The sequence below is a fragment of the Mercenaria mercenaria genome, chromosome 6 (genome assembly GCF_021730395.1).
Source record: "Mercenaria mercenaria strain notata chromosome 6, MADL_Memer_1, whole genome shotgun sequence".
Taxonomy (NCBI): Eukaryota; Metazoa; Mollusca; class Bivalvia; order Venerida; family Veneridae; genus Mercenaria; species Mercenaria mercenaria.
The window spans coordinates 34,037,006-34,064,946 of NC_069366.1; the positions used below are offsets into that span (position 1 = coordinate 34,037,006).

General features: G+C 36.3%; 1 protein-coding gene across 1 annotated transcript; it reads left to right on the forward strand.

Moving 5' to 3' along the window:
* Positions 1-1,716: 1,716 nt before the first annotated feature.
* Positions 1,717-25,808, forward strand: LOC123549182 (RNA polymerase II subunit A C-terminal domain phosphatase-like). The gene is made up of 6 exons (XM_045337056.2): positions 1,717-1,961; positions 2,676-2,759; positions 3,186-3,276; positions 12,945-13,070; positions 13,876-14,123; positions 20,685-25,808. The coding sequence occupies exons 1-6, from the start codon at positions 1,753-1,755 to the stop codon at positions 23,131-23,133; spliced, it is 3,207 nt and encodes a 1,068-aa protein (XP_045192991.2). The 5' UTR covers positions 1,717-1,752; the 3' UTR covers positions 23,134-25,808.
* Positions 25,809-27,941: the final 2,133 nt, after the last annotated feature.

A 27,941-nucleotide genomic window follows, 5' to 3' on the forward strand; every position in this document is an offset into this window, starting at 1 on the left:
AAAAGATCAAAGAGAAAGCCTATAACACCTATGTCCGTCCACAACTCGAGTATTGCTCATCCATCTGGCACCCCTGGCAAAAGTCCCTCTCATACAAAGTCGAAAAAGTGCAAAGATCAGCTGCACGGTTTATCTTTAACGACTATAATTATAGGAGAGATCGCCGTGACGTCACGCGTTAACATCTGTTTATCTGGTGGTTGGCAAAACAAATGATTTTAACACCGTTTGCGTATTGAATCAGAATTTTTAATTTTTAATAACTTTTTTGCTCATTTATGGATTTTCAAAATTCAAAAAGATTTGAAATACTAACAATCTTCATATTTTTGTATCCAAATATCTTTTTTCAATGAATAACCGTTTTAAATGACATATAATTTTAAAAGCGGCGTAGTGATTTTCACAACCTTTAGAAAAACAGTGTAAGTTAAGCGTTCATAATTAATCCATTTTATTTCGAAATAACAATTAAAAGTAATCAATAAATTGCTTGTTTTATAACCTTTCCATTGATCAAAAAATTATTTATGTAATTTGTGTTTTAAGAAAGTTTAGACCGTTAGAAAAACATCACTGTTTACAAAAAACATGGACGGTCGGCTTCTGCCCACCCGATCACTGTCTTATCAGTTCTAAAAATAGAATTTGTATACAAACACGATCTCTCCTATACAAGCAGTGTAACCCAGATGATTAACACCCTAAACTGGCAAACTTTAGAACAACGGCGCATACAATCTTCTCTCATCTATCTTTACAAAATCCGAACGAATCATGTATGCGTCGATCATTACCATCTAACTCCGACCAGAAACCTTAACTACCTAATTCCACAGTCCCATACTCAATACCACATGAACTCCTTCTTCCCCCGTACAATCAGGCTATGGAATGACCTTCCTCACTATGTACAGTCCAGCCCCAGCCTCAACATATTTGCTGAGCGGCTGGCTACTGTACATCTGCAGTAACTTCCTTCACTATGTTTTTAACTTAGCACCTGTAGTAATTTTTATTCTTTGCAACTAATGAGTTTTCTCATTTTTTAACACTGCTCAGACATAGAGAATCTGTCATTGGTCTTCGGTTAAGATCAGAAAATCCCAACCCGAGGGCGCACCGCTCAAGTCTTAAACGAGACTGTGCCGAGTTTAAGACTTGAGCGGTGCGCCCGGGGGTTGGGATTTCCGATCTTCACCGAACACCAATGATGGATTCTATTTCTCACTTACCACAACAGAAACAATAAAAACAAGCATGAAAATACGAAACTATTTGAAACACGTGAAATTGACGTCCGTAAGCAGAAGTGACGTCGTGACATTTCAGTGACGCACAATAACAAAGTTCCGCTTTAGTTTTATCGTTTGTAGCGTAACGGTACGTTCTTATCATAAAGTAACGAATTTTAAATCGAGAAATATACTATAAGGAACGGAGAGAAAAGATAAAGGTACCTGATTTTTAATTATTTTACATAAATAATATGTATATTCAGTGCATGAAGTAGTCCGTCACAGGAGTGTGGGATAACCCATGTGAGATAAGATTTTCCAGCATTTCTAAAAATAGAGATTTTTCTGTCCGATAAGTGAGAAAAGCGCCTTCCAGTCATAATCGTTAATGATTGTTGGAAGTATCATGTAGATGTAGAGATGTAGATAATCGATAACGATTGTTAAGCAGTATAACATAGACATAGATAGACCTGTCATACGTTAGGATAGCTAAGCGCCATTTCAGCTCAAAATGGCAGCCCCCACAAACACGATTTCAGTATTTGCTCCAAATGCTATGAAAATCGTGAAAATGAAGTTGAAGAAAGGACAACAAGTTTCAAAGGGAACTATAGTTTGTCTGTACACTTCAGGCACCAATGTCACGCAAAAGTTCAAGTCAAACGACTGTGGTATTGTGGCCGAAATATTGACTAAGGAAGGAGAAGATGTTGATAAAGGGTTAGCTTGATCTAATTCTCATTGTGCACTTAAATTTGTAAACACTGTAAAAAGCGTATAGTCTCAATAGCCAATTTCAATATGTTTTCACTCCACTAAATGCCCTCTCTCTGACACTTGGCATACTCTCTGGGACAAACTATGTTCTGAAATCCTGTCATCTCAAAAGCAAGTTTCCATCAATTTCTGACATTTCTGTAAGTCTGAATGGTATTCTGAATCAAAACATATAAAGCTGCTAGTCATATCTATCTATCTGCCATTTAGTTAAACCCCTGCAAAGTCCTAACAACATAAAACCAATTGTCCTTTAAGGGCTTTGTTGTCAAATGGAGTATGGAATATAGATATAGGACGTTTTAGCGACAGCATGCTGACTGTTGCTGTTCGTCACTTCCAAACTTATTCTGCATATTTCTGTTAGGAAATCCCCAAAGAAATCTGTTGGGATTTACCCGGAATGTTTTCTGGTACATGTACAATGTACTTGTAATGATGACATCTCTGAAAATGAATTTATAAAAATAAATGTTGACATTAAAATATTTAACAATGTGCTTTTAAACCATTTTCTTTTTTAGTGTAACATATTTATGAAAAATATTTATTGTATTTTAACAAAACTGTTTTCCGATCTCTTCTTGTCTAAATACATTACTATAAGGTACATGGTATCGTGTATGTTTTTATGTAAATGTACAATATATTTTTTAGGTGTGTGGTATTTACAGTGCAGGGATGTAGCCACCCTACAGTGATGAAAGACATGTGTGCAGACTGTGGAGCTGACCTTAGAATGTATGTGTTTCAGGAAAATCTCTTCTCAAATATCATAAACAAAAAGAAGTTACTTCTACTGACAAAATGGCATGTTAAATGCTAAAAGTTATAATTCCTTCAGTAAAATCTTTGCAGCTGTGGAAGCAGAACATTCATATATTCTTTATTCTAACTGTAGAATTTTTGATATTAACTTATAACTAGATGCCTGTAAAATTTCATTTCTCAAACAGAATTTTCAGTCAACAAAAATGGGCATTGAAAAGTTTGTAGTCTTTTGAATTTTCTCAACAGTTATTGAGAAATCCTTAAAACACTGTTTTGACCTTGACAGTCAGATAATATACAATTCAGTTTTAAAAGTTTTTGTCTAATTCTTTTTAAACATTACTGGTATATTTAGTTACCACAACCAGTAAGTTACTTGTACTTGGAATATTTCAGTGAGAATTCAACAGCAGGAAACAGAAAAGAGGAAGTGAGTGCCTCTGTTGCCATGGTGCACAGTATCCCAGAACTGATTGTTAGTGAAGAGGTAAGTGAACTCTTGCCATTGTACACAGTATCTCAAAACTTGTTATTAGTGCGTAGGTTAGTCAACGGTTTTCATGGTACATAGTGTCCCAAAAATGACTGTTGGTGAATAGGAAGTTAACTCTTGCCATTCTTGCATAAAAACTACTTTTTTCACTGGATCCGCCCTTGTATTAACGGGAGAAAAATCGTGTGCAAACAAGGCAATTCACATGCTGTTAATACCCGATTTTTATTTTTGAAATGCTTTCCAAGGGACGTATATGTATTTCTGTGCAGATTGACATCTGGTATCTGCGTCTTGTTTCTTTCATAAAAAACCTCTTCTTGAAGCATTAAAGATGCAGTCTAAACCATAGAATGTTTTACTGTATCAGTAACTAACGCCAAATGCGCTGCCCCCAACAATGTTCGTACTCGTTTCTTCCCTTGTTTACACCCCTTTTAGAACTCGGCGTCAATTCAGATTTTGTAAACAACAATGAATGTTAAAGAATCGCGTGTTTACCTGTGCGATTTTTTGTTTTTAGGAATCATATTTATGATTTTGGTAAGTATCAGTCGGTATGTTTTTTATCAAATTTCTCGAAGAATTTATATAAACAGCTTGGAAGTTTGACACTACGTTCATACTCATCCGTACTCCAACTGTGTCCGTACTCGATATAACTCGAATGCAAAGTTATTATTCTTGAAATTGTGATCGAGTCCACCACATTGTGAAATGATATGAATTATTATTGGTAATTTTATGTTTGTAAAAACGAGAGATAAAAAAAATCGCTTAAAAGCCTTCAGGATGTGCTTTTGATAGTGTTGTTTATTTCTGGGCCCTGGATACAGATATAACATGTTTACCATTTCCAAGAACAACAGGAATGGTAAATAAAAAATGTACCGGAATCGTCAAGTCATCACATATATGAAAACAATACATGAAGTCGTCGTGCAATGTTTTTTATGCAAGAATAGCGACAATACACGTTTGTTTTGTGTATTAACGTGTGCAGAAGCCCTTGGGATATGTTTGTGACCTCGACCTTCGGTCTCGGTCACAAACAATCCCGCGGGCTTTCTGCCTTAACAAATCAAAGAGCATAGAATTTTATGACGAAAAATTCCAACTGCCTGTGGTGGGATTCGAACCTGGGTCGCTCGGGTGCTAGTCCAATGCTCTTACCACAGCCAAAGAGTTGACTCCCTGATGCAGTTGTCAGAGAGTGACTTTAAACGTGCAGGCTTTGCATAAGGGACCATAACACATATCTAGTATCCTAGAACTAATATTTAGTGAACAGGTAGGTAAGCTTTTCCCAAGGTACACAGTCTCTCGTAACTGAATGTTTGTGAACAGGTAAGTCAGTTTTTGCCATGGCACACAGTGTTTCAGAGCTAGTGATGGAACATGGGTTAAAAATCTACAACTGTTGGAATCAGTAAACTGCTGAACAGTTGCTACAGGGGTTCCATTTGACCCGGGACCCCGGGTCCGGACCCGGGAGATTTTCAAAAGACGCTCAAAGGACCCGGCAGAATACTTGCCTGTGCGTCCTTCGGGACCCGGGGGCATTTTCCTTTGATAATCCTTTCTCTTATCATTAATTTCCTTCAGTAAAACTATTCCACGATAGACACGTGTATTCAAAATAAACACTCGCGGTCATGCTCTCCTGCCTTTGATCTCTGCTAAATACCGCCCGTTCTCCTGTAGTTTTGTTTTGTTTTATTCATTCTTATTTGTTTACGCTGCGCTGCGTAGTTATGACTGTTTCCAGTCTAACTAATCAATCGTAGGCCCAGCGAGATTTGAATTTTGAGACCCGTTGCCAGATACAGGTCGGCGCCTGGATCGATTCCAAAGAATTAGATTCATATGATATAGTTAAAAAGGGACCTTAATTCAAGGCCCGGGTGTTATTTTTGAACATGTCTGGGTCTTGGCTGGAGTATTTATTGTTGTTATATTGTTTTTAAATGTTATACCCCCCTAAACTGTGTCATAATTTCCGAAATAATAAATAGGTTATAAAAGTATTTAAATTTATTAAATTTTGTCATCCAGGGTAAGAGCCGCGACTACCTTACTAACACTCCTGAAGCGCCTGAGAAAAACTGCCACTGACCATGAACTACATCTATACTCTTAAGCTTTATTTTATTAATATCAAAACTTTTAAAAACATTAAAACTTTAAAAATACGTATAAAACATAGCCTCTATATACGTCCGATTGTTGACAGTACACAGGTTATTTATAGATTACACGCCACGCCTACTGCATAAATGTGTCATATTGTTCTCCTGTAGACATGCCTCGCTGATTTTTTATTAGCAAGTTACGTCACGGCGAGTGCACACAGGTAACAAGAAATCAATGAAGTGTTGAAATTAATTGATAAAGCGAATCCTGTGTACTGTCAGAAAAGGCGCCAATTATTAAATTATCGTAAGCAGCTGATTACCGAGCATGTGAAAAGTGCCCTGCAAGATTTTTTCATGCCAACTTTAAATTAGACCATTGTTTAGTGATCGTATCGTAATTTCAACAAGAAACTTCACAAATTTTGATGAATTTCGAAAGCAAAAATAAGTTTAGAATGTCCGTTCACGGGTCTAATTACACCCGATGTCACAAGAACCCATCACTCAAGGGGATGTAAAGAAGGCAGCCAAGGAAACAATTGCAATGTTGTGGCAAAGAAGATGGGATACATCAGGAAAGGGAAAGCCATTGTATGACTTGAAACCAAAAGTAAAACTGAAGCAAATGGATTACAGCAAAAGTACAAATCAAAGAATTCTTATACAATTACAGAATGGCCGCTGCAATTTAAAAGAGCATAGACACAAGGTTGGACTGGACAGTAACCCTCATTGTGAATGTGGTGACCCAGAATCAGTAGAACATTACCTTCTAAAATGCCCAATTATTGAGAATCACATAGAGATAATGAAAACAAATTTGCATCTCAGAACTGGTATATGTAATCTGGATCTCAAATTGTTACTTAGCTCAGGAGAAGACGACCCATGGAAAGACATAAGATCCGTTATATTAGACGAACTTACCCAATATATTGATAGGTCAAAAAGGTTTGTTAAAGCAGTTCTGGCCGATAACACAACCGGACTCCATATAAATGCTTAAATGTAAAAGTTTAATTTCAAAACACTACCTGAGAGACATTTACATTGTAAGACATATTTACCGGAGATCGAGACGACAACGATGAGTTATTGCGGCCGGAAGGCTTCGAAATCAAGATCAAGATCAAGATGCATATTTCCAAAATTCCTAAAAAAAACCTGACTTTCAATGCAGTTTTTTATGATAAGTAGCATCATTATTTGAGGAACTATCGCTGATTTAGCTTAGTTTGCCAAATAAACTGAGCAAAAACTACTTTCCGATGACATTCTGAAAGTGTAACAGTATTCGGATAGTATATTTCGGATACATTTTTCTAGAGTGTTATAGCACTGTTCTGTTATTAAAAATGAAATGAAATATTGAAGAAAAACCTAATTAAAATAACATGAATTTTGATAAATATTAGTTTACAATATGAGATTTTATTATATACCTATATAAATTCTGTAAAAAATCGGTTTGTATTTCACAATTAAATATGAACGAACAGACAAAAATTCCGTATTGTACCTTTTAAATTCCGTATTGTACCTTCCGTATTGTATGCTGCCGGACTATTTTCATTAATATGCATGACCCGACACATTTCTATAAATAACGCACATAAAAACTTCACTAAGTTCCATTTAATATCGATAAACATTGAAGATTTCGTTCAAAAACCAAACAAGAATCAAAATGGTAAAGGTATATAATAAAAGGGTCATTATAACAGTAGCTAGATCTGGGACTTTGTATTCGGAATCGGCTCGAGTGGATTTTGCAAGGTCGGATCACACTCGGCGCTTGCGCGCCTCGTGAGATCCGATCTGGCAAAATCCACTCGAGCCGAATACTGCATTCCAGATCAAGCTACTGTTATAATAACCCTATTATATGACCTGAGACTGACATTTTTATTATGCTGTAACATGATCTTGGGTTTATTGTTTTCTTAGGTAAAGATCTACGTATTACTGAATAAAAAATATAGTAAATTATATTGACGTGTTGGGACAGGACTCCTGTATTTTGGAAAAGGACCCTTCAAAATTTGGGCCCAAGGGTCCTGGGACTCCTGGGTTTTTGGGTCTAGTGGAACCCCTGTGCTAATTGGTTCAATTTCAATTGCTTTTTTATTTGCAGAATGTTACAGGGGTTTCATTAAACACTGTGGGGAACCCACGTGACCAGAAGGTAAGGTACGGAGCCTGATTTGTAAACAAATCGGCTCACTTCAGGTATTATTTTTGGTCGTAACTTTGTTGATTATTATACTCAATGGAATTTCATGAAATAAAGATGAACGCTTTTGTCTTTAAAGGACAAACCCTCGATGCTGGTAAGAAGTCAGATTAATTTGATACTTTTTGCAAAAGATGCAACAGTGTATTTCGCTGGTCACAAAATGTTGTGCTATGACATGGAGCATTTCACTTTAAAATGGTCTAAATGATTTGTAAATCATCTTCAGGCTACAATTCATTAGTTTCTAAGTAGCCCTCAAGATTATAAACTCGAAATAGAAATTTTTCAGGATAATATCGGTGATTCTCGCTGTGACTTGTCAAAAACAAAAGTGCTATGGTCCGGAGCACTTCTTGAAGATGCTCTGGTGCAGAGCAGTATTTCAACACCACCTTTTTAGAAGAAATTCTGCTTTCCTGAAATCTAAACACACCAAATGATTTAGCACAACATTTTGTAACCAACGAAATGCGCCGCTGCACTTTTTGCAAAAAGTACCAAATTAATCTGGCTTCTTACCAGCAAGAAATTAGCCAGGAGTTTGAACACATCCATACTTGCCTTTTTTCACCTACAAAGAGAAAAAATTGACAGGTTGGCAAGTTTATACTTTGTATAGAGTTATATGTATACCTGTATTAAGAAGAATCTATATACATATTTCAGAAATGGTGAATACATTTGATGTATATGGCTCTAAATCTAGCAGAAATATAACCTTCCTATACATCTAATGAAGCATGGAGACCAGGGAAAATATTTACTAACTCGAGTTGCAGTGATAAAAGAACAGTTAGATCTAGCTCCATTAATAGTACCATTAATCGTTTTGTGGCTTGTATAATAAAAGTTCCACTCTAATAGTGTAGCCATTACACCATTTGTCTATAAATGTTTGGTGCCAAATAAATGGTCGTAAAATCGAGTATTTTCAATTCTAGAAATGGATTTTAGGATATAGAGTTTTAGGTCCGTCTAAAGCATTTCTAAACAGTCAGGCAAAGCAGTCGTTACAAGTTGACCTTTTCTCCGTTTGTTAGATAAACTTAACGCAGAATGCAGTAGAAATCGGTCAAAAGAGTGTGTTAATTGTCCGTTTGGATATGGCTTTGACTAGCCTACAGTTATGTTTCCAAATCGAAAACACTCGATTTTAAGATAATCCATATGACATGAGCATTTCAGCACCAGTCAGGATTTAAAGACATTTCCTAGATTTTTCCCCAGACAGATTTTGAAACTAATTATACGTGTCTACTTCAATATTTACACTGTCAATTTCAGTAGGTTATGTCAACATGTGCGTGTTTAAGGTAAAGACAAGATAAATGAATTGACCTATTAGAAATTGGTATTCACCTATTAGAAATTGGTATTCAGACATAATCAAGAACATTCGTTTAAGCTAAATATGAATTAAATTTCATAACAAATTAAATCAAATTTACTTGCTTTTAAAATTCAAAATTTGCATGAAATATTTTTTTCATTTCTGAGAAGATTCCTCGTGTGATATACTAAAAATGTACAAAAATACACATTTTTATCAAACTTCTTTACATCCGGACAACTTTTTTTCTTTTTTACTGTATAAATGGCTTACATCATACATTACAGAACGACTAAATAACCAAACAAGAGAATCAGTAAGTAAGAGATTGTTATCTGCACAATATATATATAGAGCTGAGGACTTCAGATTATTGACAGTAAACCATCATCATCATTTTTTTAGTTCATCTGATTTTTTTGGAAAAAAATGAGTTATTGTCATCACTTGATCGGTGTCGGCATCGGCATTGCCTGGTTAAGTTTTATGTTTAGGTCAGCTTTTCTCCTAAACTATCAAAGCTATTGCTTTTAAACTTGGAACACTTGTTCACCAACATAAGCTGACCCTGTACAGCAAGAAACATAACTCTGTCCTGCTTTTTGCAAGATTAATGGCCCCTTTCGTACTTAGAAAAATCAGATTTCTTGGTTAAGTTTTATGTTTAGGTCAACTTTTTCTCTTAAACTATCAAAGCTATTGCTCTGAAACTTGCAACACTTGTTCACCATCATAAGCTGACCATGTACATCAAGAAACATAACTCCATCCTGCTTTTTGCAATAATTTTTGCCCCTTTAGGACTTAGAAAATCAGTTTTCTTGGTTGAGTATTATGTTTAAGTCAGCTTTTTAGCTCGACTATTCGAAGAATAGTCTAGCTATTCTACTCACCCTGGCGTCGGCGTCGGCGTCGGCGTCACACCTTGGTTAAGTTTTTGCATGCAAGTACATACAGCTATCATTTAAAGGCATATAGCTTTGAAACTTATTTATTCTTTTTCTAGGACAATTACCAACCTCACTGGGTCAAGTTCCATAACTCTAACATGTATTTTGAGCAAATTATGCCCCCTTTTGGACTTAGAAAATTTTGGTTAAAGTTTTACATGCAAGTTACTATCTCCAAAACTAATGCAGATATTGAATTGAAACTTCACATGTGTCTTTGGGGTTATAAAACTATTTGATAGCACCAAGTCCCATAACTCTGACCTTCATTTTGGCCAAATTATGCCCCCTTTTGGACTTAGAAAATTCTGGTTAAAGTTTTGCGTGCAAGTACATACAGCTATTACTAAAAGGCATATAGATTTGAAACTTATTTTTTCTTTTTCTAGATCAATTACCTACCTCACTGGGTCAAGTCCCATAACTCTGACATGTATTTTGAGCAAATTATGCCCCCTTTTGGACTTAGAAAATCCTGGTTAAAGTTTTACATGCAAGTTACTATCTCCAAAACTAATGCAGATATTGAATTGAAACTTTACATGTGTCTTCGGGTTATAAAACTAGTTGATAGAATCAAGTCCCATAACTCTGACATGTATTTTGGGCAAATTATGCCCCCTTTTGGACTTAGAAAATTCTGGTTAAAGTTTTGCGTGCAAGTACATACAGCTATTACCAAAAGGCATATAGCTTTGAATCTTATTTATTCCTTTTCTAGGTCAATTACCAGCCTCACTAGGTCAAGTTCCATAACTCTTAACATGTATTTTGAACAAATTATGCCCCCTTTTGGACTTAGAAAATTCTGGTTAAAGTTTACATGCAAGTTACTATCTCCAAAACTAATGCAGATATTGAATTTAAACCTAACATGTTTCTTCGGGGTTATAAAACTAGTTGATAGCATCAAGTCCCATAACTTTGATATGTATTTTGGTCAAATTATGTCCCCTTTCGAACTTAAACTCTTTTGATATTTAACATTTTGGGTAATAATTTCCTGCTTCTGTGACAATATTTCGAATAGTCGAGCTTGGCTGTCTTACGGACAGCTCTTGTTTCATAAACTATCAAAGCTATTGCTTTAAAACTTGCCACAGTTTTTCACCATCATAAGCGGACGCTGTACATTAAGAAACATAACCCTATCCTGCTTTTTGCAAGAATGATGGCCCTTTTTAGACTTAGAAAATCATGGGTAGGACAATATTTATATTATACAAAAAAAATCAGATGAGCGTCAGCACCCGCAAGGCGGTGCTCTTGTCTAAATGATATAATTATATATAGGATCAATGCATTTTGTTGTTTTGTCTAGTTTTACATCCAATAAGATTCCTGTTTATTTGTAATCAAAATCTGTGGAAAAGTAATTCCGGAAAACTGGAAACCATATCTCAGTTTAAATGCTTGAAAAGCAGTAGGTTTTTCTCTCCCTGTTTCGAGTAATGTAAAAGACACCTGACCTTCAAATAGCTGACTATCGTTCTTGAAATATCGATAAATGATTGAAGCGCCCACTTAATTAACTGTCGAAAGCTTAACTTGCAGAAAAGTTTATTTTACTTAGCAAAATGCATGTCACTTTTGTTCCTTTTGTCCTGTAAACCATTCCACCACATAATGTCTGAAGAAGGCAGAAATGCTGTATTGTCCAGATCAATCTGTCATTTCCTTCAACTGACTGGGAGTTTTTTTGTTGTTTTTTTTTTGTAATATATTATAAATACTGTTGACCGTTTCATTTTTATAGCTAACATCAAGCGATATACGGAAGCCATAGTTCAAGATATCATTAAAGCTGTTGTTTCCTTCTCAGAAGAAACACTGAAAAGAAAGTCCCTTCGGTTTCGACAGGATTTCGAGAAACAGGAATGGACTAGAATGTGACATAATTCTTTTTCCTTTGAGCAGATTCACATTGTGTCCAATTAACAAGACTTACAGACGGCAATTCGTGCTTTCTTTTGTTGAGTTTCGATACATTTTTGAGCACATTTTAATGACATCTGTCATAAATCTGAAGAACATGTTTAAAGTGTGACTGTTAAACTTTCTGTTACAGGTGTCTTGGCTGTATGTTCAAAAAGTTTTAAAATTTCATCGTGTATATGATTGGCAACAAGTTTAGTTTATTAAGTTTTGAGTCATCTGTTGGCGGCGTCATAGGAATTGATATTTTGACGACCTTCAGCTCCTCATCATAAAATAAACCTGAAAATAAAAACAACAGACATAATACTTCTCATATTTTGTCAAGTCGCATGACTTTGAAAACTAATAATGACGTGTAGTAGGTAAAAACTAGACAGATCTTCAAAGAAGTTGAAGTGTTGAAAAATTGCTCCGCACCAGAGCATCTTCCAGAAGTGCTCCGGACCATAGCACTTTTGTTTTCAGCAAGTCAATGTGAAAAGCATTGATGTTATCCAGACAAAAATCACTCTTCAGTCTAACATTGGGAGGGACTGCTTAGAAAGTAGAGAATTGTAGCCTGAAGATAATTTGTAAATAGTTTAGACCATTTTTAAGTGAAATGCTCCGTGCCATAGCACAACATTTTGTCACCAGCAAAATACGCCGTTGCACTTTTTGCAAAAAGTATCACATTTATCTGGCTTCTTACCAGCAACAAGAGTTTGTCTTTTAAAGAGGAAGGCGTTCGTCTTTATTTCATGAAATTTCATCGAGTATCAAAGTTAAGACCAAAAATGTTACCTGAAGCGAGCCGATATTGTTTACAAATCTGGCTCCGTACCTTACCTTCCAGTCACGTGGGTTCCCCACAGTGATTAAAGGCTCTGGGATGAAGAATTAATTCTGCAATAGTGGTCTGAAGCACCAGATAGCTCTGGTTTATATTTGTATTATATTATGTGTATGGGCTAGACATCTTATAAACTGGTTTATGGTAATGTGACTTTTAAACAAACAAACATTTTCTTGATTAATATTTAACTTTTTTGAATATGCTAGGCTTATATGTAATTCTGTTTTGCCTGTTTCAGTTGGCAAAAGAATTAGGCAAGGCAGATGAGGAGAGATTGTTGAAGACCAGGAAACTGGTGTTGTTGGTAGACCTCGACCAAACACTTATACATACCACAAACGACAACATTCCTCCAAATCTAAAGGCAAGTACAGTTAGATCATTAGGACTTTCGATCCATGTAGTGAAGAATATAAGCTAGAGAAAAAGATCAGGTTTTCCTTGCTTACTTCACTTAATTGACCAAATTAAGATATTTGACAAGAGATTCATGTATGTTTCCTAGAATCCATTAATGTCTCACAAAAGTGGAAAGCAACATTAAACATTTATGCAAAATCAGTTTGTAGTAGTACAGGGCTCGACCTTAAGGACTGCCCTATTGCCCAGGGCAGGTAAAAGTGGAGTGTGGCCAGGCAAAAAATCATACTTAGTTGGTTGTAGAGCAAGGGAAATATATGAAAGATTCCAAGAAACACTTCATGTACTACAGTTTTTGTTTCTAAACTGCATTGCAATATCTCATCAAATCACTGTTACATGTGGGCAACAAAAAAATGAGTTCAGGCAAGTAAAAATATAGTTGAAGTTGCTCTATTGGCAAGTACTTCACAGACTTAAAGTCGAGCCCTGTAGTAAATTTATATCTTGTTGTAACTTGGAAAGCAGTTTGTCAGAGCAGACCAAATAACTACAAATCAATGTAATTGTTTGATCTATGGTATAGGCAATGGTACAGTCATAGTTGGTAGTTGAGACTATATCTGAAACATTTCCTTTATGTTGTTTGAAACTGTACAAAAATCATTAGCCCAAGTGATAATTGCTTGCCTATTATTTCTACAATAAAGTACCATAGACAGTGGATTCATAGCTGTCTTGTTTCTATTTATTCCCTTCCTTCAACTATTTTAGTTTTGTGACACTTTATGTACTGGTACCTATTTCAGGATGTACATCATTACCAGCTGTGGCACGGAAACCAGCTGCTGTGGTATCATACAAGACTTCGCCCACATACCGAGACATTTCTCAAGAATATTTCACAACTGTATGAGCTTCACATTTGCACGTTTGGTTCACGAATATATGCACACACAATAGCCAAGATCCTCGACCCAGAAGGAAAATATTTCTCTCACAGAATTTTGTCAAGAGATGAATGTTTTAATGCTCAGGCCAAGACCGCTAATCTAAAGTAAGTGTCTGAAAAACTGATTGAAATTCTTTGATGTTTTTGTGTGCCCACTGGAAAAAATGGACATCTTATGTTATGATGAAGTCCATTTGTCAACATTTTCTGTTTCCAAACTTAAAAACAGTTTTCAAGACCTTACAAGATGATAAAGCACCATTGGAGGAGGATCTCTATTGTTTATAGGCTTAATAGGTCAAATGTCAAGGTCACAGTAACTGGAAGACTGAAAATGGTTTCTGAATACATGAAGACTAATAGTTACAGCTTTCAAACTTAATACAGTGACTATGTACCTCTGGAGCAAGATCCCATTTGATCTTTGGGTCAACGGCTTAAAGGTTATGGAGACTTGGCTTAACTTCTGGTAATTTATTTGTTCCCAGAGTTAGTAAGAAGGTATAATTGCTACAGCCTTCAGATGTATCAGTGACTTAGGTCTACTTATTTTTGGGGTTGGTAGCTCACAAGTCAAGGTCACAGACATTACATTTCACAAATTCTATTTATTATTACGCCCTCAAAAAGATTTTTAGCTCGACTGTTCGAAGAATAGTCTGAGCTATTCTACTCACCCTGGCGTCGGCGTCACACCTTGCTTAAAGTTTTGCATGCAAGTATGTATAGCTATCATTTAAAGGCATATAGCTTTGAAACTTATTTTTTCTTTTTCTAGGTCAATTATCAACCTCACTTGGTCAAGTCCCATAACTCTGACATGTATTTTGGGCAAATTATGCCCCCATTTGGATTTGGAAAATCCTGGTTAAAGTTTTGCATGCAAGTTACTATCTCCAAAACTAATGCAGATATTGAATTGAAACTTCACATGATTGTGTCTTTGGAGTTATAAAACTAGGTGATAGCATCAAGTCCCATAACTCTGACATGCATTTTGGCCAAATTATGCCCCCTTTTGGACTTAGAAAATCCCGGTTAAAGACATATAACCCTGGTTAAAGTTTTGAATGCAAGTACATATAGCTATTATTTTAAGGCATATAGCTTTGAAACTTATTTTTTCTTTTTCTAGGTCAATTACCAACCTCACTTGGTCGAGTCCCATAACTGTGACATGTATTTTGGCCAAATTATGCCCCCTATTGGACTTAGAAAATCCTGGTTAAAGTTTTGCATACAAGTATCTATCTCATATACTAATGCAAATATTGAATTGAAACTTCACAAATTTCTTCTGGTTTATAAAATAGTATCAAGTCCCATTACTCTGACTTGTATTTTGCAAAATTATGTCCCCTTTTGAACTTAAAAACTTCTAGTTAAAGTTTTGCATGTAAGTTACTATCTCCAAAACTAATGCAGATACTGGATTGAAACTCTACTGGTCGGAGACCAACAACCGTACACTTTTTAAACCTTTTTATACGCCCGTTTAAAAAACGGGACGTATTATGGGAACGCCCATGGCGGGCGGGCGGGTTGGCGGGCGGGCGGCGTCCACAGACCTTGTCCGGAGCATATCTTCTACATGCATGAAGGGATTTTGATGAAACTTGGCACAGTTGTTCACCATCATGAGACGGAGTGTCATGCGCAAGAACCAGGTCCCTAGGTCTAAGGTCAAGGTCACACTTAGAGGTCAAAGGTCAAATTCAAGAATGACTTTGTCCGGAGCATATCTTCTTCATGCATAGAGGGACTTTGATGAAAGTTGGCACAATTGTTCATCATCATGAGAAGGAGTGTCATGCGCAAGAACCAGGTCCCTAGGTCTAAGGTCAAGGTCACACTTAGATGTCAAGGGATACAAGAATGAAAACTTTGTCCGGAGCATTTCTTCTTCATGCATAGAGGGATTTTGATATAACTTGGCACAAATGTTCACCACCATGAGGCGGTGTGTCATGGGCAAGAACCAGGTCTCTAGGTCTAAGGTCAAGGTCACACTTAGAGGTCAAAGGATACAAGAATGAAAACCTTGTCCGGAGCATGTCTTCTTCATGCATAGAGGGATTTTGATATAACTTGGCACAAATGTTCACCACCACGAGACGTAGTGTCATGCGCAAGAACCAGGTCCCTAGGTCTAAGGTCAAGGTCACACTTAGAGGCCAAAGGTCAGATACAAGAATGACTTTGTCCGAAGCATTTCTTCTTCATGCATGGAGGGATTTTGATGTAACTTGACACAATTATACACCATCATGAGACGAAGTGTCATGCGCAGTTCCCTTCTTTCGAATTACTTCCCTTTGTTGTTACTATAAATAACTTATATTGTAACTTTTTTATAATTGACCGTTGGGAAAAACCAAGACCACTTTTCTGTGGTACAACAGAGATGTTACTTTCCAATTTTAGGTGTATTTTAAGGTATCTCTACCTGGTAAGGAGTTTTTTTGTGGACTTAGAAAAACAAAACACTTAGTTATTACTAAACAACCACAAAGTTAAAATTCCATTTGCAAATACAGGTGCTAGAGTAAAGAAATTTGCTGTGACGGGCGTATATTGTGACATTCTTGCACTCTTGTTTCAGGATATCTTCAGTAATTTTTATACCCAACTGAATAAAGTTAGGTCATCCTCCAACCTAAAGAGCATATTTGTTTACCTCTAAATATAGATTGCATATATTTTTGAGGCCCAGAAAGGGGGTACCAAATTTCTGTAATTATCTCTTTACAGTACCATGAATCTGGACAGGCAGTTGTTCTGTATAATGCTTGTTATGCCCCCCTTTGAAAAAAGAGGGTTATATTGTTTTGCAGATGTTGGTCGGTCTGTCGGCCGGTCAGTCGGAATGTAGACCTATCCGTTTCCGGATGATAACTCAAGAACGCTTGGGTCTAGGATCATGAAAGTTGAAAGGGAGGTTGGTCATCACCAGTAGATGACCCCTATTGATTTTGAGGTCTGTATGTCAAAGGTCAAGGTCACAGTGACCCTGAATAGTAAAACGGTTTCCAGATGATAACTCAAGAATGCTTGGGCCTAGGATCATGAAAGTTGATAGGGAGGTTGGTCATGACCAGTAGATGACCCCTATTGATTTTGAGGTCTGTATGTCAAAGGTCAAGGTCACAGTGACCCTGAATAGTAAAACGGTTTCCGGATGATAACTCAAGAACACTTAGGCCTAGGATCATGCAAGTTGATAGGGAGGTTGGTCATGACCAGCAGATGACCCCTATTGATTTTGAGGTCAGTATGTTATAGGTCAAGGTCACAGTGACCCTGAACAGTAAAACGGTTTCCGGATGATAACTCAAGAACGCTTAGGCCTACAATCACGAAAGTTGATAGGGAGGTTGGTCATGACCAGCAGGTGACCCCTATTGATTTTGAGGTCAGTATGTCAAAGGTCAAGGTCACAGTGACCAGGAACAGTAAAATGGTTTCCAGGCAATAACTCAAGAACGCTTGGGCCTAGTGTCAGGAAAATTGATAGTTAGGTTGGCCATGACCAGCAGATGACCCCTATTGATTTTGAGGTCAGTATGTTAAAGGTCAAGGTCACAGTGACCCTGAACAGTAAAACAGTTTCTGGATGATAACTCAAGAACGCTTAGGCCTAGGATCACGAAAGTTGATAGGGAGGTTGGTCATGACCAACAGGTGACCCCTATTGATTTTGAGGTCATTAGGTCAAAGGTCAAGGTCACATTGGCCAGGAACAGTTAAATGGTTTCTGATCTTCTTGTCCAAAACCATAGGGCCTAGGGCATTGATACTTGGTATGTAGCAAAATCTAGTGGTCCTCTACCAAGATTGTTCAGATTATTTCCCTGGGGTCAAATATGGCCCCACCCCTGGGGTCACATGGTTTATATAGCCTTATATAGGAAAAAACTTTGAAAAACCTCTTGTCCAAAACCACAGGGCCTAGGGCTTTGATATTTTGTATATGACATCATCTAGTGATCCTCTACTAAGATTGTTCAAATTATTCCCCAAGGGTCAAATATGGCTCCGCCCTGTGGGTCACATGGTTTACATATACTTATTTACAGTGTGCATATAATTTCTGTTCCTTGTGCAATTACTAAATGCATCAAGGGGGGCATTTCGTGTTCGACGAGCTCTTGTTTTGAATTTGAAACAAGACAATTTGTTTTAATAATATTAATTATAACTAAAATATTACCTTTTTATGCCTCCGAAGGGAGGCATATAGTTTTTGAACCGTCTGTCTGTCTGTCAGTCTGTCCGCAATTTTCGTGTCTGGTCCATGTCTTTGTCATCCATGGATGGATTTTCAAATAACTTGGCACGAATGTGTACTACAGTAAGACGATGTGTCGCACGCAAGACCCAGGTCCGTAGCTCAAAGGTCAAGGTGAAACTTGGACGTTAAAGGTCATTTTTCATGATAGTACATTCGTGTCCAGTCCATATCTTTGTCATCCATGGATGGATTTTCAAATAACTTGGCATGAATGTGTACCACAGTAAGACGATGTGCCGCGCGCAAGACCCAGGTCCGTAACTCCAAGGTCAAGGTCACACTTAGACGTTAAAGGTCATATTTCATGATAGTGCATTGATGGGCGTGTCCGGTCCATATCTTTGTCATTCATGCATGGATTTTAAAATTATTGGGCATGAATGTGTACCACAGTAAGACGACGTGTCGCGCGCAAGACCCAGGTCGGTAGGTCAAAGGTCCTAAACTCTAACATCGGCCATAACTATTCATTCAAAGTGCCATCGGGGGCATGTGTCATCCTATGGACACAGCTCTTGTTTATTATTTTAGTAATAAAAAATTCATTATGACTGGTAAAATTCCAGACATAATTACTTACCGAGGGTAATTTGTTTTTCCACAGATAACTAGCATCATGATGATTTATAACTGAGGAAGACTTCATCACATGTTCTATCATTTATTTCTTGTAATATATTGAACATTTGTCTGCTTGAGTGCTTACCAGGTGTTATACATGGGGCCCTTTAGTTTTTGTGACGGGCCTCAACGAAAATTTTGCGCATGCGCAGTGAATCACACTCCACTTCCCCCAAGATGTAAACATACATGTTCTGTGCGGAACGAAATAAAAGGTAATTTTTGTGTCAAATACTTACATTCAAAGGATGTTGCTATGGAATCTTGTTGAAAAGCAAGCGTCTGATTGATCGGCAACAAATGATCAAAGCTAGCGACAAAATAAAGCATTTACGGGGATGTCTGGGTTTGATGGTCGTCCGGATTTGTTGGTCGCTGACCAGTATAGATATTTTAACATTTAGGGTAATATTCCTGCTTTTGGGACAACAATTCGAATAGTCCAGTATTGGCTGTCTTATGGACAGCCCTTGTTATTCCTTTATTATGGTAAATAAAAAATACCAACTTGCAATGACTAAATTTTAGCAGGTATATCACTACAGTATTGTTGATATTCCCTTATGACATAAAATAACTGAAAAGAAGGTATTTGTAGATATTGGGGGTAGGGAGCATTGATAAAGGGATATATGATACTGTAAAAGCACATATTTTCGTTGGGTCAAAATTTCGCAAATTTGAAATTTTGAGTATGTTCGCGACGTTTAATATCCGCGAAATTGTAAAAATGGTGTCATATTTGAATTATACTAATAGTGAATATTGACGCGAGGATTAATTTTCACAAGATGTAGGGCCTCGCGAATATAGCGAAAATTAAACCCTCACTGACATTTCTGCTTTTACAGTATATGTTATTTCATGAGGAATTTACTGATATATGCCAATTTTCAGATAAAATATTTTAAATGATTTAAAAATGAATGATATATTGTCTTGAATTTGATTTTGTTTGTGTCATGTGATGACATTCAGTGTGCCTATCTTTGCTTTAATTATGAAACAACACTAAATTTACCAACATATCATTGGCTGGCATCAGAAACCCGATATGCTCATTTTTGTATCTTTTCTGGGGAGCCAAAAACATTTCAGGGCCAAGACAAAGGATCCAAAATATTTCTTGCACACTTGTTAAGTTGAAACATTGGACTTATTGATTACAATATTTGTGACACACCTCTGTTTTCTGGTTTCTTCAAAATCACTTCATTATCACACATAAATGATATTTCAGAATGACGTTAGAAATAAGTTTTTTTTATACGTGATATACCGGTATGGCTGTTTTGGATTAAAATCGAAGAAAATCTTTATACGAGGCTTTTGCAAAACTTAAGTGTGGCAGAATTTCTGCAACTGTGATGAAAATTGTTGTATTTTTAGTATGGAATTATTGATATAAACTTAAATACCATTTTGCTCTTGTTTGGTGAACCGATGCCTGTCAGAAACGAAAAAAAAAATATATATATAATTATATGCATCATTTTAGAACAACGAAAAAAAATTTGTCCATTGAATTTATGGGAACTTATCATGTGACAGATTAGCAATTTTCTGATTGGATAGTATGGCCAATATTTTCAGAGAACATGCAACTTTATATATAAATTCTTAACTCTTAAAGGCTGAAAATGATTCTTTCACCAAAATGAATATACAGGGTTTTAGATGCCAGCCGAAGATTTTAATTGCTTTATTGTTTGCAATTGTAAACAGGAATTTTCAATAATATTTGAATATTTCAGGGCATTATTTCCATGTGGCGATGCTATGGTTTGTATCATTGATGACAGAGAGGATGTCTGGCATTTCTCACCAAATCTTGTACATGTTAAACCATACAGACTTTTCCAAGGTACAGCAGATATCAATGCTCCTCCAGGGCTTACAAAAACTGAACATGATAGCGAGACTTTAGTTCACAGAGTCAGAAAAGTATCACAGTCTAGTACAGGAAGTAATGACGAAAAAACAGCACAATCTAATACAGGAAGTTCTGATGAAAAACCAGAAGTAGCACAGTCAAATACAGGAAGTAATGACGAAAAAGCAGCACAGTCTAATACAGGAAATAATGATGAAAAACTAGAAGTCGCAAAGTCAAGTACAAGAAGTAATAACGAAAAAGCAGCACAATCTAATACAGGAAGTAATGATGAAAAACCAGAAGTCGCACAGTCAAGTACAGGAAGTAATGACGAAAAAGCAGCACAATCTAATACAGGAAGTAATGATGAAAAACCAGAAGTAGCACAGTCAAGTACAGGAAGTAATGACGAAAAAGCAGCACAATCTAATACAGGAAGTAATGATGAAAAACCAGAAGTCGCACAGTCAAGTACAGGAAGTAATGACAAAAAAGCAGCACAGTCTAATACAGGAAGTAATGATGAAAAACCAGAAGTAGCACAGTCATGTACAGAAAATATTGATGAAAAACCAGAAGGAACACATTCTAGTACAGGAAGTAAAATTGAAAAATTGGAAGAAGGTCCTAAGAGTGAGGCAGACCAGCAGACTTCAAGTGAAACTGAAAAATCTGAAACAGCAGAGAATGGTAAGGATGAAAAAAGTGATATGGGTAAGAATGAGATGGAAACAGATGATTTGAGTAACCAGAAAGTGGAAAAGGATAAAGAGACTGAAGATGCTAGAAGTAAAGAGGAAATAGAACATGGAAATGAGACAGGCGTGGAAGAACTTAAATCTAGTGAAGGGGAAAATAGTATTAATAAAATAGTTGATAAAAATGAGGAAGAAAATAAAATTGAAACTTCTGTAATGAAAAGTGAATCAGATGTAGAAGCTGAAAAATGTTCAAGGAATGATGAGAGTAAAACAGATGGTGATGGGAACAAAGAAGCAGACAAAATGGAAATTGGAAGTAAAGATGAGGAAGTAGAGATGATAGAATGGGATGATGATGATGATTACTTATTTTATTTGGAGGAAATTTTAAAAATTGTACATTCTGCTTTCTATAACTTTTATGATCAAATAAAAGGTAAAGGATCTGAAGAAAAGAAAGGACAAGAAAAAGCAGAAAAGCCAAGTTTAAAGAATCTCATTCCATATATCAAGAAAAAAGCTCTCAAAGGTTGCAATATTTTGTTCAGTGGAGTAATACCTACAAATATGGCTGCTGAAAAGAGCAGAGCTTACATTGTAGCAAAAGCCTTGGGTGCAAATGTCCATACAGAGTTCAAGACGAAATACAATGAAAAGGATCCCAAAGAGTATACAACCCACCTTGTGGCATCAAGACCAGGGACTAGCAAAGTGCGAACTGCAGTGAAATATAAACATGTAAAAAAAGTGAACCCAGACTGGCTGTGGTCTTGCTCAGAACGCTGGGAGAGGGTAGAGGAGAGTTTGTTCCCAATACCTCCAGCCTCTGATTCGGATGACCAAGGAAGAGACAGTCCAGATATTTCTAAACTTCAGAAAAATACGAAAAGAAAGAGGCCAGAGGAAACTGGTAAAGAAACTAATGAATCTGACTCCAAACGAATAAGGAAAGTGAATTCATCAAATGAGCTTGACAATGGGAGTGGTGACACTAAAACAACTGAGGACAATAGTGCTGAAAAAGACAAAGAGAAACAAAATGGCTCAGGTGAGAAACCGAAAAAGCGTAATTTTTCAATGTCATATAATCCAATGTTAGCATTCTCAGATGATGATCTCGCATATATGGACAAGGAAGTTGAAGACGAGATGGACGACGAAGATGAAAGTTCTGAAGATGAAGAAGTGAGAGATACTCGGATTAGAAAACAAGTTTTAAAGCATGTAGGTAATCCAGATGACTCAAGTAGTAGTGAAGATAGTTTGTGTGGCAATACACCAAGAGGTTGGGGTCTTAAAAAGAAAATGTCCCCAAAATCTTCGTCTGAAGATGAATTGAAGGGATCAAGTTCACCTGTTCATGAACTTGGACCAGAGTATGAAAGCGAGACTGACCAAGATAAATTTGAAAAAATTATGGATGCATTTGGACCTGAAACTGAAAATTCGGATGATGAATATGCAGAGTCGATTGGTTCCGTTGATGAAGAAATAGCAGAGGCTGTGATGAAAGAATTTCTGTCAAGAATTTCTGTCATGAGGGAAAAGTATATGGAAAGGTGTAATATCTGGCTGGACCAATGTTGGCATATAAGATATGCGGTAAAAATACAATTGTGGAATTAGTGTTGGAGATCATTTTCGGAGATACGATCTATCAGAAGAAAATCTTGATAGAAGTAGCTTAATTTTTTAAAACAAGTGCATAGCAAGCTGTCAGAGAAGTTTTGTAGTAACTGTGAGATCTTTTTTAGCTCGACTTCTCGGCGTCGCCGTTGGTTAAAGTTTTTGATAAAGTCAAATATCTCTGTTACTATCAAAACTATTGACTTGAAACTTAAATTAATTATTAGCTATCAAAGTCTGCACCAGGAGAAACAATCCCCATAACTCTGGTTTGAATTTTGACAGAGTTATGCCCCTTTTTAACTTAGAATTTTTTGGTTAAAGTTTTTGATAAAGTAAAAATATATATCTGATTGAGTTAAGCCCCTTTTACTGACAAAGCTCTAATTCAGAGTCAAGCACTGAGAAAAGTCGAGCGTGCTGTCTTACGGACAGCTTTTGTTATTAAGGGGATTTCGTGGTTGTATGAATCCAGAAATTAAATCCCAACATACAAGCGAAATTCTCATTCTTTTGTCTTAAAAACATGTAAATGGAAATCTGCGAATTCATATCCCAACGAAGTGGCAGTTTTGGGAAACATCACGAAATTTTATACCCACAAAATTAAATGATTTCACAGCGTACACATCCGTAATTTACTGCATTCCTGAAATTAAAGTAAGAAACAAAAAAATAACAGTGTTTGTATGTGTAGGATGCCTTTGGGTAAGTGTCTAGTTCGTCAATTTCAGGCTATTTCTGTTTTCTCAAAATTAAGCTGTACTGGTCAGGAACTGGACAAAATTCTATGGTTTTCTTTCATCATTTTTTCGTACCTGAAACTTTCACTACATAATCCCCAGCTTTAACTGCATCTAAAACATAACCAGCTCCAAGTAGTGATGTACAATTACAAGGGCCTCACTCAATCATAGGATAAGGTCATAAGAGCCATAACATGGTAAATTGTTTCTGATCAAAACTTGACAACAATTTGACCCAGAACCTTCAAACTTTATAGGGTGAAAGATGACCTGTATAATTTTTGGGGTCCAAAGGTCAAGGTCACAGGGGCCAGAACACACAAGACCGTTTCTGATCAATAACTTGAGAACCACTTGACCCAGAATGTTGAAACTGCATAGGATGATTGGACATACAGAGTAGATGACCTCTATTGATTTTAGGGTCACTCGATCAAAGGTCAAGATCACAGGGGCCAGAACACGGAAAACTGTTTTCAATTTATAACTTGAGAACCACTTGACCCAGAACATTGAAACTTCATTGGACGATTTGACATGCTGAGATGATCCCTATTGCATTTCAGTCACTAAGCCAACCATCAGTGTCTCTTTGATTTTCACTTCTGTCCCTGATTGACTTCTGTCTATTACTACTATGCTTTAGGGGAGACATGTCCTTTTCTGTAAAAGCATCCTCTAGTTTGGAATTGAAAACATAAAACGTTTGGCATCTTTTAACGTAAATTTGCTGCAAAAACAGTAGAAGCCAACTCAAATTTTGTCTTACAGGAATAGACGATACTTCAGATAAATATTGAATAGTCTAAAACCCTGCATTTTATGTAATTATTACAGTGAAGTTTATAATAACCAATGTAATCAACACAGATGGAGTTCACGTCTTTCTTCACTACCCTGTTATTCAAGTTGCTCACTATTTGTATAATTCATACATCTAAACCTTCAGATTGAGGTTTTACAAGTACTGGCTGAGAACCAGTATCCAAACAGGACCAGTTTCTGGACAAGGAGGTAATGCTTTAAAAGAGTACACCAATTGCCTTAATTAATGACGATCTCTCACCTGTTTACAGAACAGCAATCGGTCTCATTTAGGAATAGAATTAGTATTTTCCGTCTTCCATATACTGTGAAATAATAAATATTCGTGGGGACTAATGTTAGATGGTTGCACCAATTCATCAAATTTAATCTCAAAGAACAAGTATAATTCCAATTTATTTTGCATACTGAGGATTACTGTAAAAGCACATATTACCGCTGGGTCAAAATTTCACGAATTTGAAATTTTGAGTATGTTCGCGAGATTTAATATTTGTGAAGTTGTGAAAATGGTATCCTACTTGAATTTGAATAATACTAATGGTGATTATTTACATGAGGAATAATTTCGCGATATGTAGTGCCTTGCGAATATAGCGAAATTTTAACCCTTGCGAAAATTTCTGCTTTTACAGTAATTTCGACCAGAACCACAAAAATTAAACAATGTCACAGTAAGACAAAAGGTCTTTCGCGCAGTGTTTGTGAGACTAGTGTATGTATGACTAAACAACTTGTAGCTTGATTTTCAAGGTGTAAATTTTGTTATTGTTAAAACAGTTCATTAGTTTACTTTTCATAGGTGTCTTACATATTTGTTGGTTTTGTTTCAGTATTTTATAAAATGAAAACAAAAATCATTTTTATTTACTCAAAAAGGTATTATGATTACATCTTAATTGTTATTGTTTTATAAAGCCATACTCTTGCTGCCACATAAGTGCTATTATCTTGTTCTTTGGAATTCGATCACGTTATGCGTGTACTTTTGATATATATATGTGAAATTTAAAGAAGAATTTGACATTATGTTACATTTATATATGAAGAATTCCTTTCAGAAGTTTGATTGATTTCTGCTTAGTTACAAAATAAAATGATAAATTAAAAGTTTGTAAAGTTATTACATTGACCCAGTCCTCTTCAGCCTTCAGCTGGCAAATGAAAAGGTTATGTTTTAGGGGGGAAAAAATAAACCACTCTCACTTGGTATCATACGTAAGGTTTTGTTGGCAACAAAAGGTAAGTAAAGGTACTACGAAACCAGAAATTTTTTAATGATTATTTTTCACTATATTCATGCACTGTCCATAATTCCAGGAAAAACATATTTTCAAAAATAATATTTTTATAAGGGGCCTCGAGGCCGGGTGGTTAAGGTCGCTGACTTAGAATCACTTGCCCCTCACTGATGTTGATTTGAGCCTCACTCGGGGGCATTTAATTCGTGTGAGGAAGCCATCCAGCTGGCTTACCGAAGGTCAATGGTTCAACCCAGGTGCTGGCTTGTGATGAAATAATGCATGGCAACTGGGGTCTTCCTCCACCATGAAACCTGGAAAATCGCCAAATGACCTATACTAATGTCTGTGCTGCGTTAAATCCAACAAAAACAAGTAAAGTTAATTTTTATAAAAAGCCATTTGTGTTTCACAAGACGTGAATATTTTTTTCAAAAATCCTAGAACATGAACCAGTTTCAATTGTAAATGTAGCAAACTTTAGTCTTGTGAAATTACCTGATTTTACAGTAAATATAAGATGTTAAATAGACTGGTGTGCTGAAAATTTTTCCATCGAGTTACACAAAATCGAGGGCAACAACTGGAACTGAATCAGCCTGGCCAATATTCAATCAAGATCATAAACGCACTTTACGTATATTTTCCACTAACTCAACCATAACCCTGGTCTAGCAGATGATCCCAAAGAGAACACCAGGTGCACAACTTCACATGCTATATAACAATCCCCTGTTTTGTGACTCGAGGTCAAGTATATTTTGAGATACATGGGACACAAACTTGCGCCCTTAAAACATATTTTTACCTAAGACAAGGGCCAGAACTCTGGCCTTGTAGAGTGAAATAAAGAAAAAAAATACAGGTGCACAATAAACATGCTGAATAATATTCCTACGTTGTTTTACTTATTTAGGTGCAATATTTTTTAAGATACATGCAACACAAACTTCTAAGCACTTATGTGTATGTTAAACCCAGTCAAAAACCACAACTCTGGTCTGGTTGAGTGAAATCCCAAACAGAAAACCAGTTGCACAACTTCACATGCTATATAACAATCCCCTTTTATTTTATGACTCTTAAGTCAAATACTTTTTGATTTACATGTGACAAACTTGTATGCCATTTTGCATATTTTTGAATTAATCAAGGGTCATAACCCTGGTCTGATTGATAGAAATCCCAAACAAAACACCCATGCACACTGTATATGCTGAATTATTACATACTCGTTTCTATTTCCTGTTAAGTTACACTGGTACCGGAAACGTCGATATTTTTCCATACACTGACGCCTGAATTTCATATCGGGTGCGTGACGTAATTCAGTGTGTGTTGTTGGACTATTTTTTCTATTTAGTTCAGTATTGTCAATCCTATTCAGGCTATTGAACAAATATATGATATTTACATAATATTTATACGTGTAGATGCGTATGTAATAAATAGGTTATTATCTTTGCATCATGAAATACGTACTCGTTCTTCAGTGGAAGAATAATGTGCTCCTAAATTCGCGCAATATTTCTGCTGAAGAACTCATGCATATTTCCCCCGATACAAAGCTAATAATATTCCTAGTACTCTTAAGGCAAATATGTTCAAGATATTTATGCGACACAAACTTTTCTGTGCTTTTATGCAAATTTTTTACTATATATTCAAGGGTCATACAAAAAGCCCCAAGGTTCACAACTTCACATTCTGAATAATATTCCTGTAACGTTTCATAATCCTAGGTCAAATACTTTTTGAGATACACGTGACACAAACTTTAAGGCCCTTTTTATGCATATTTTGACTAAGTCAAGGGCCATAATTCTGGTCTGGCTATGCGAGATCCCAATTAAAATACCAGGTGCACAACTTCATATGCTGAACAACAATACTGTGAGGTTTGATGACTCTAGGTCAAATACTTTTTGAGATATGCATGATACAAATTTGGACTGATGGAAGGATAAGGGTAAGATCCTTTGGAAGCAAAGAACAC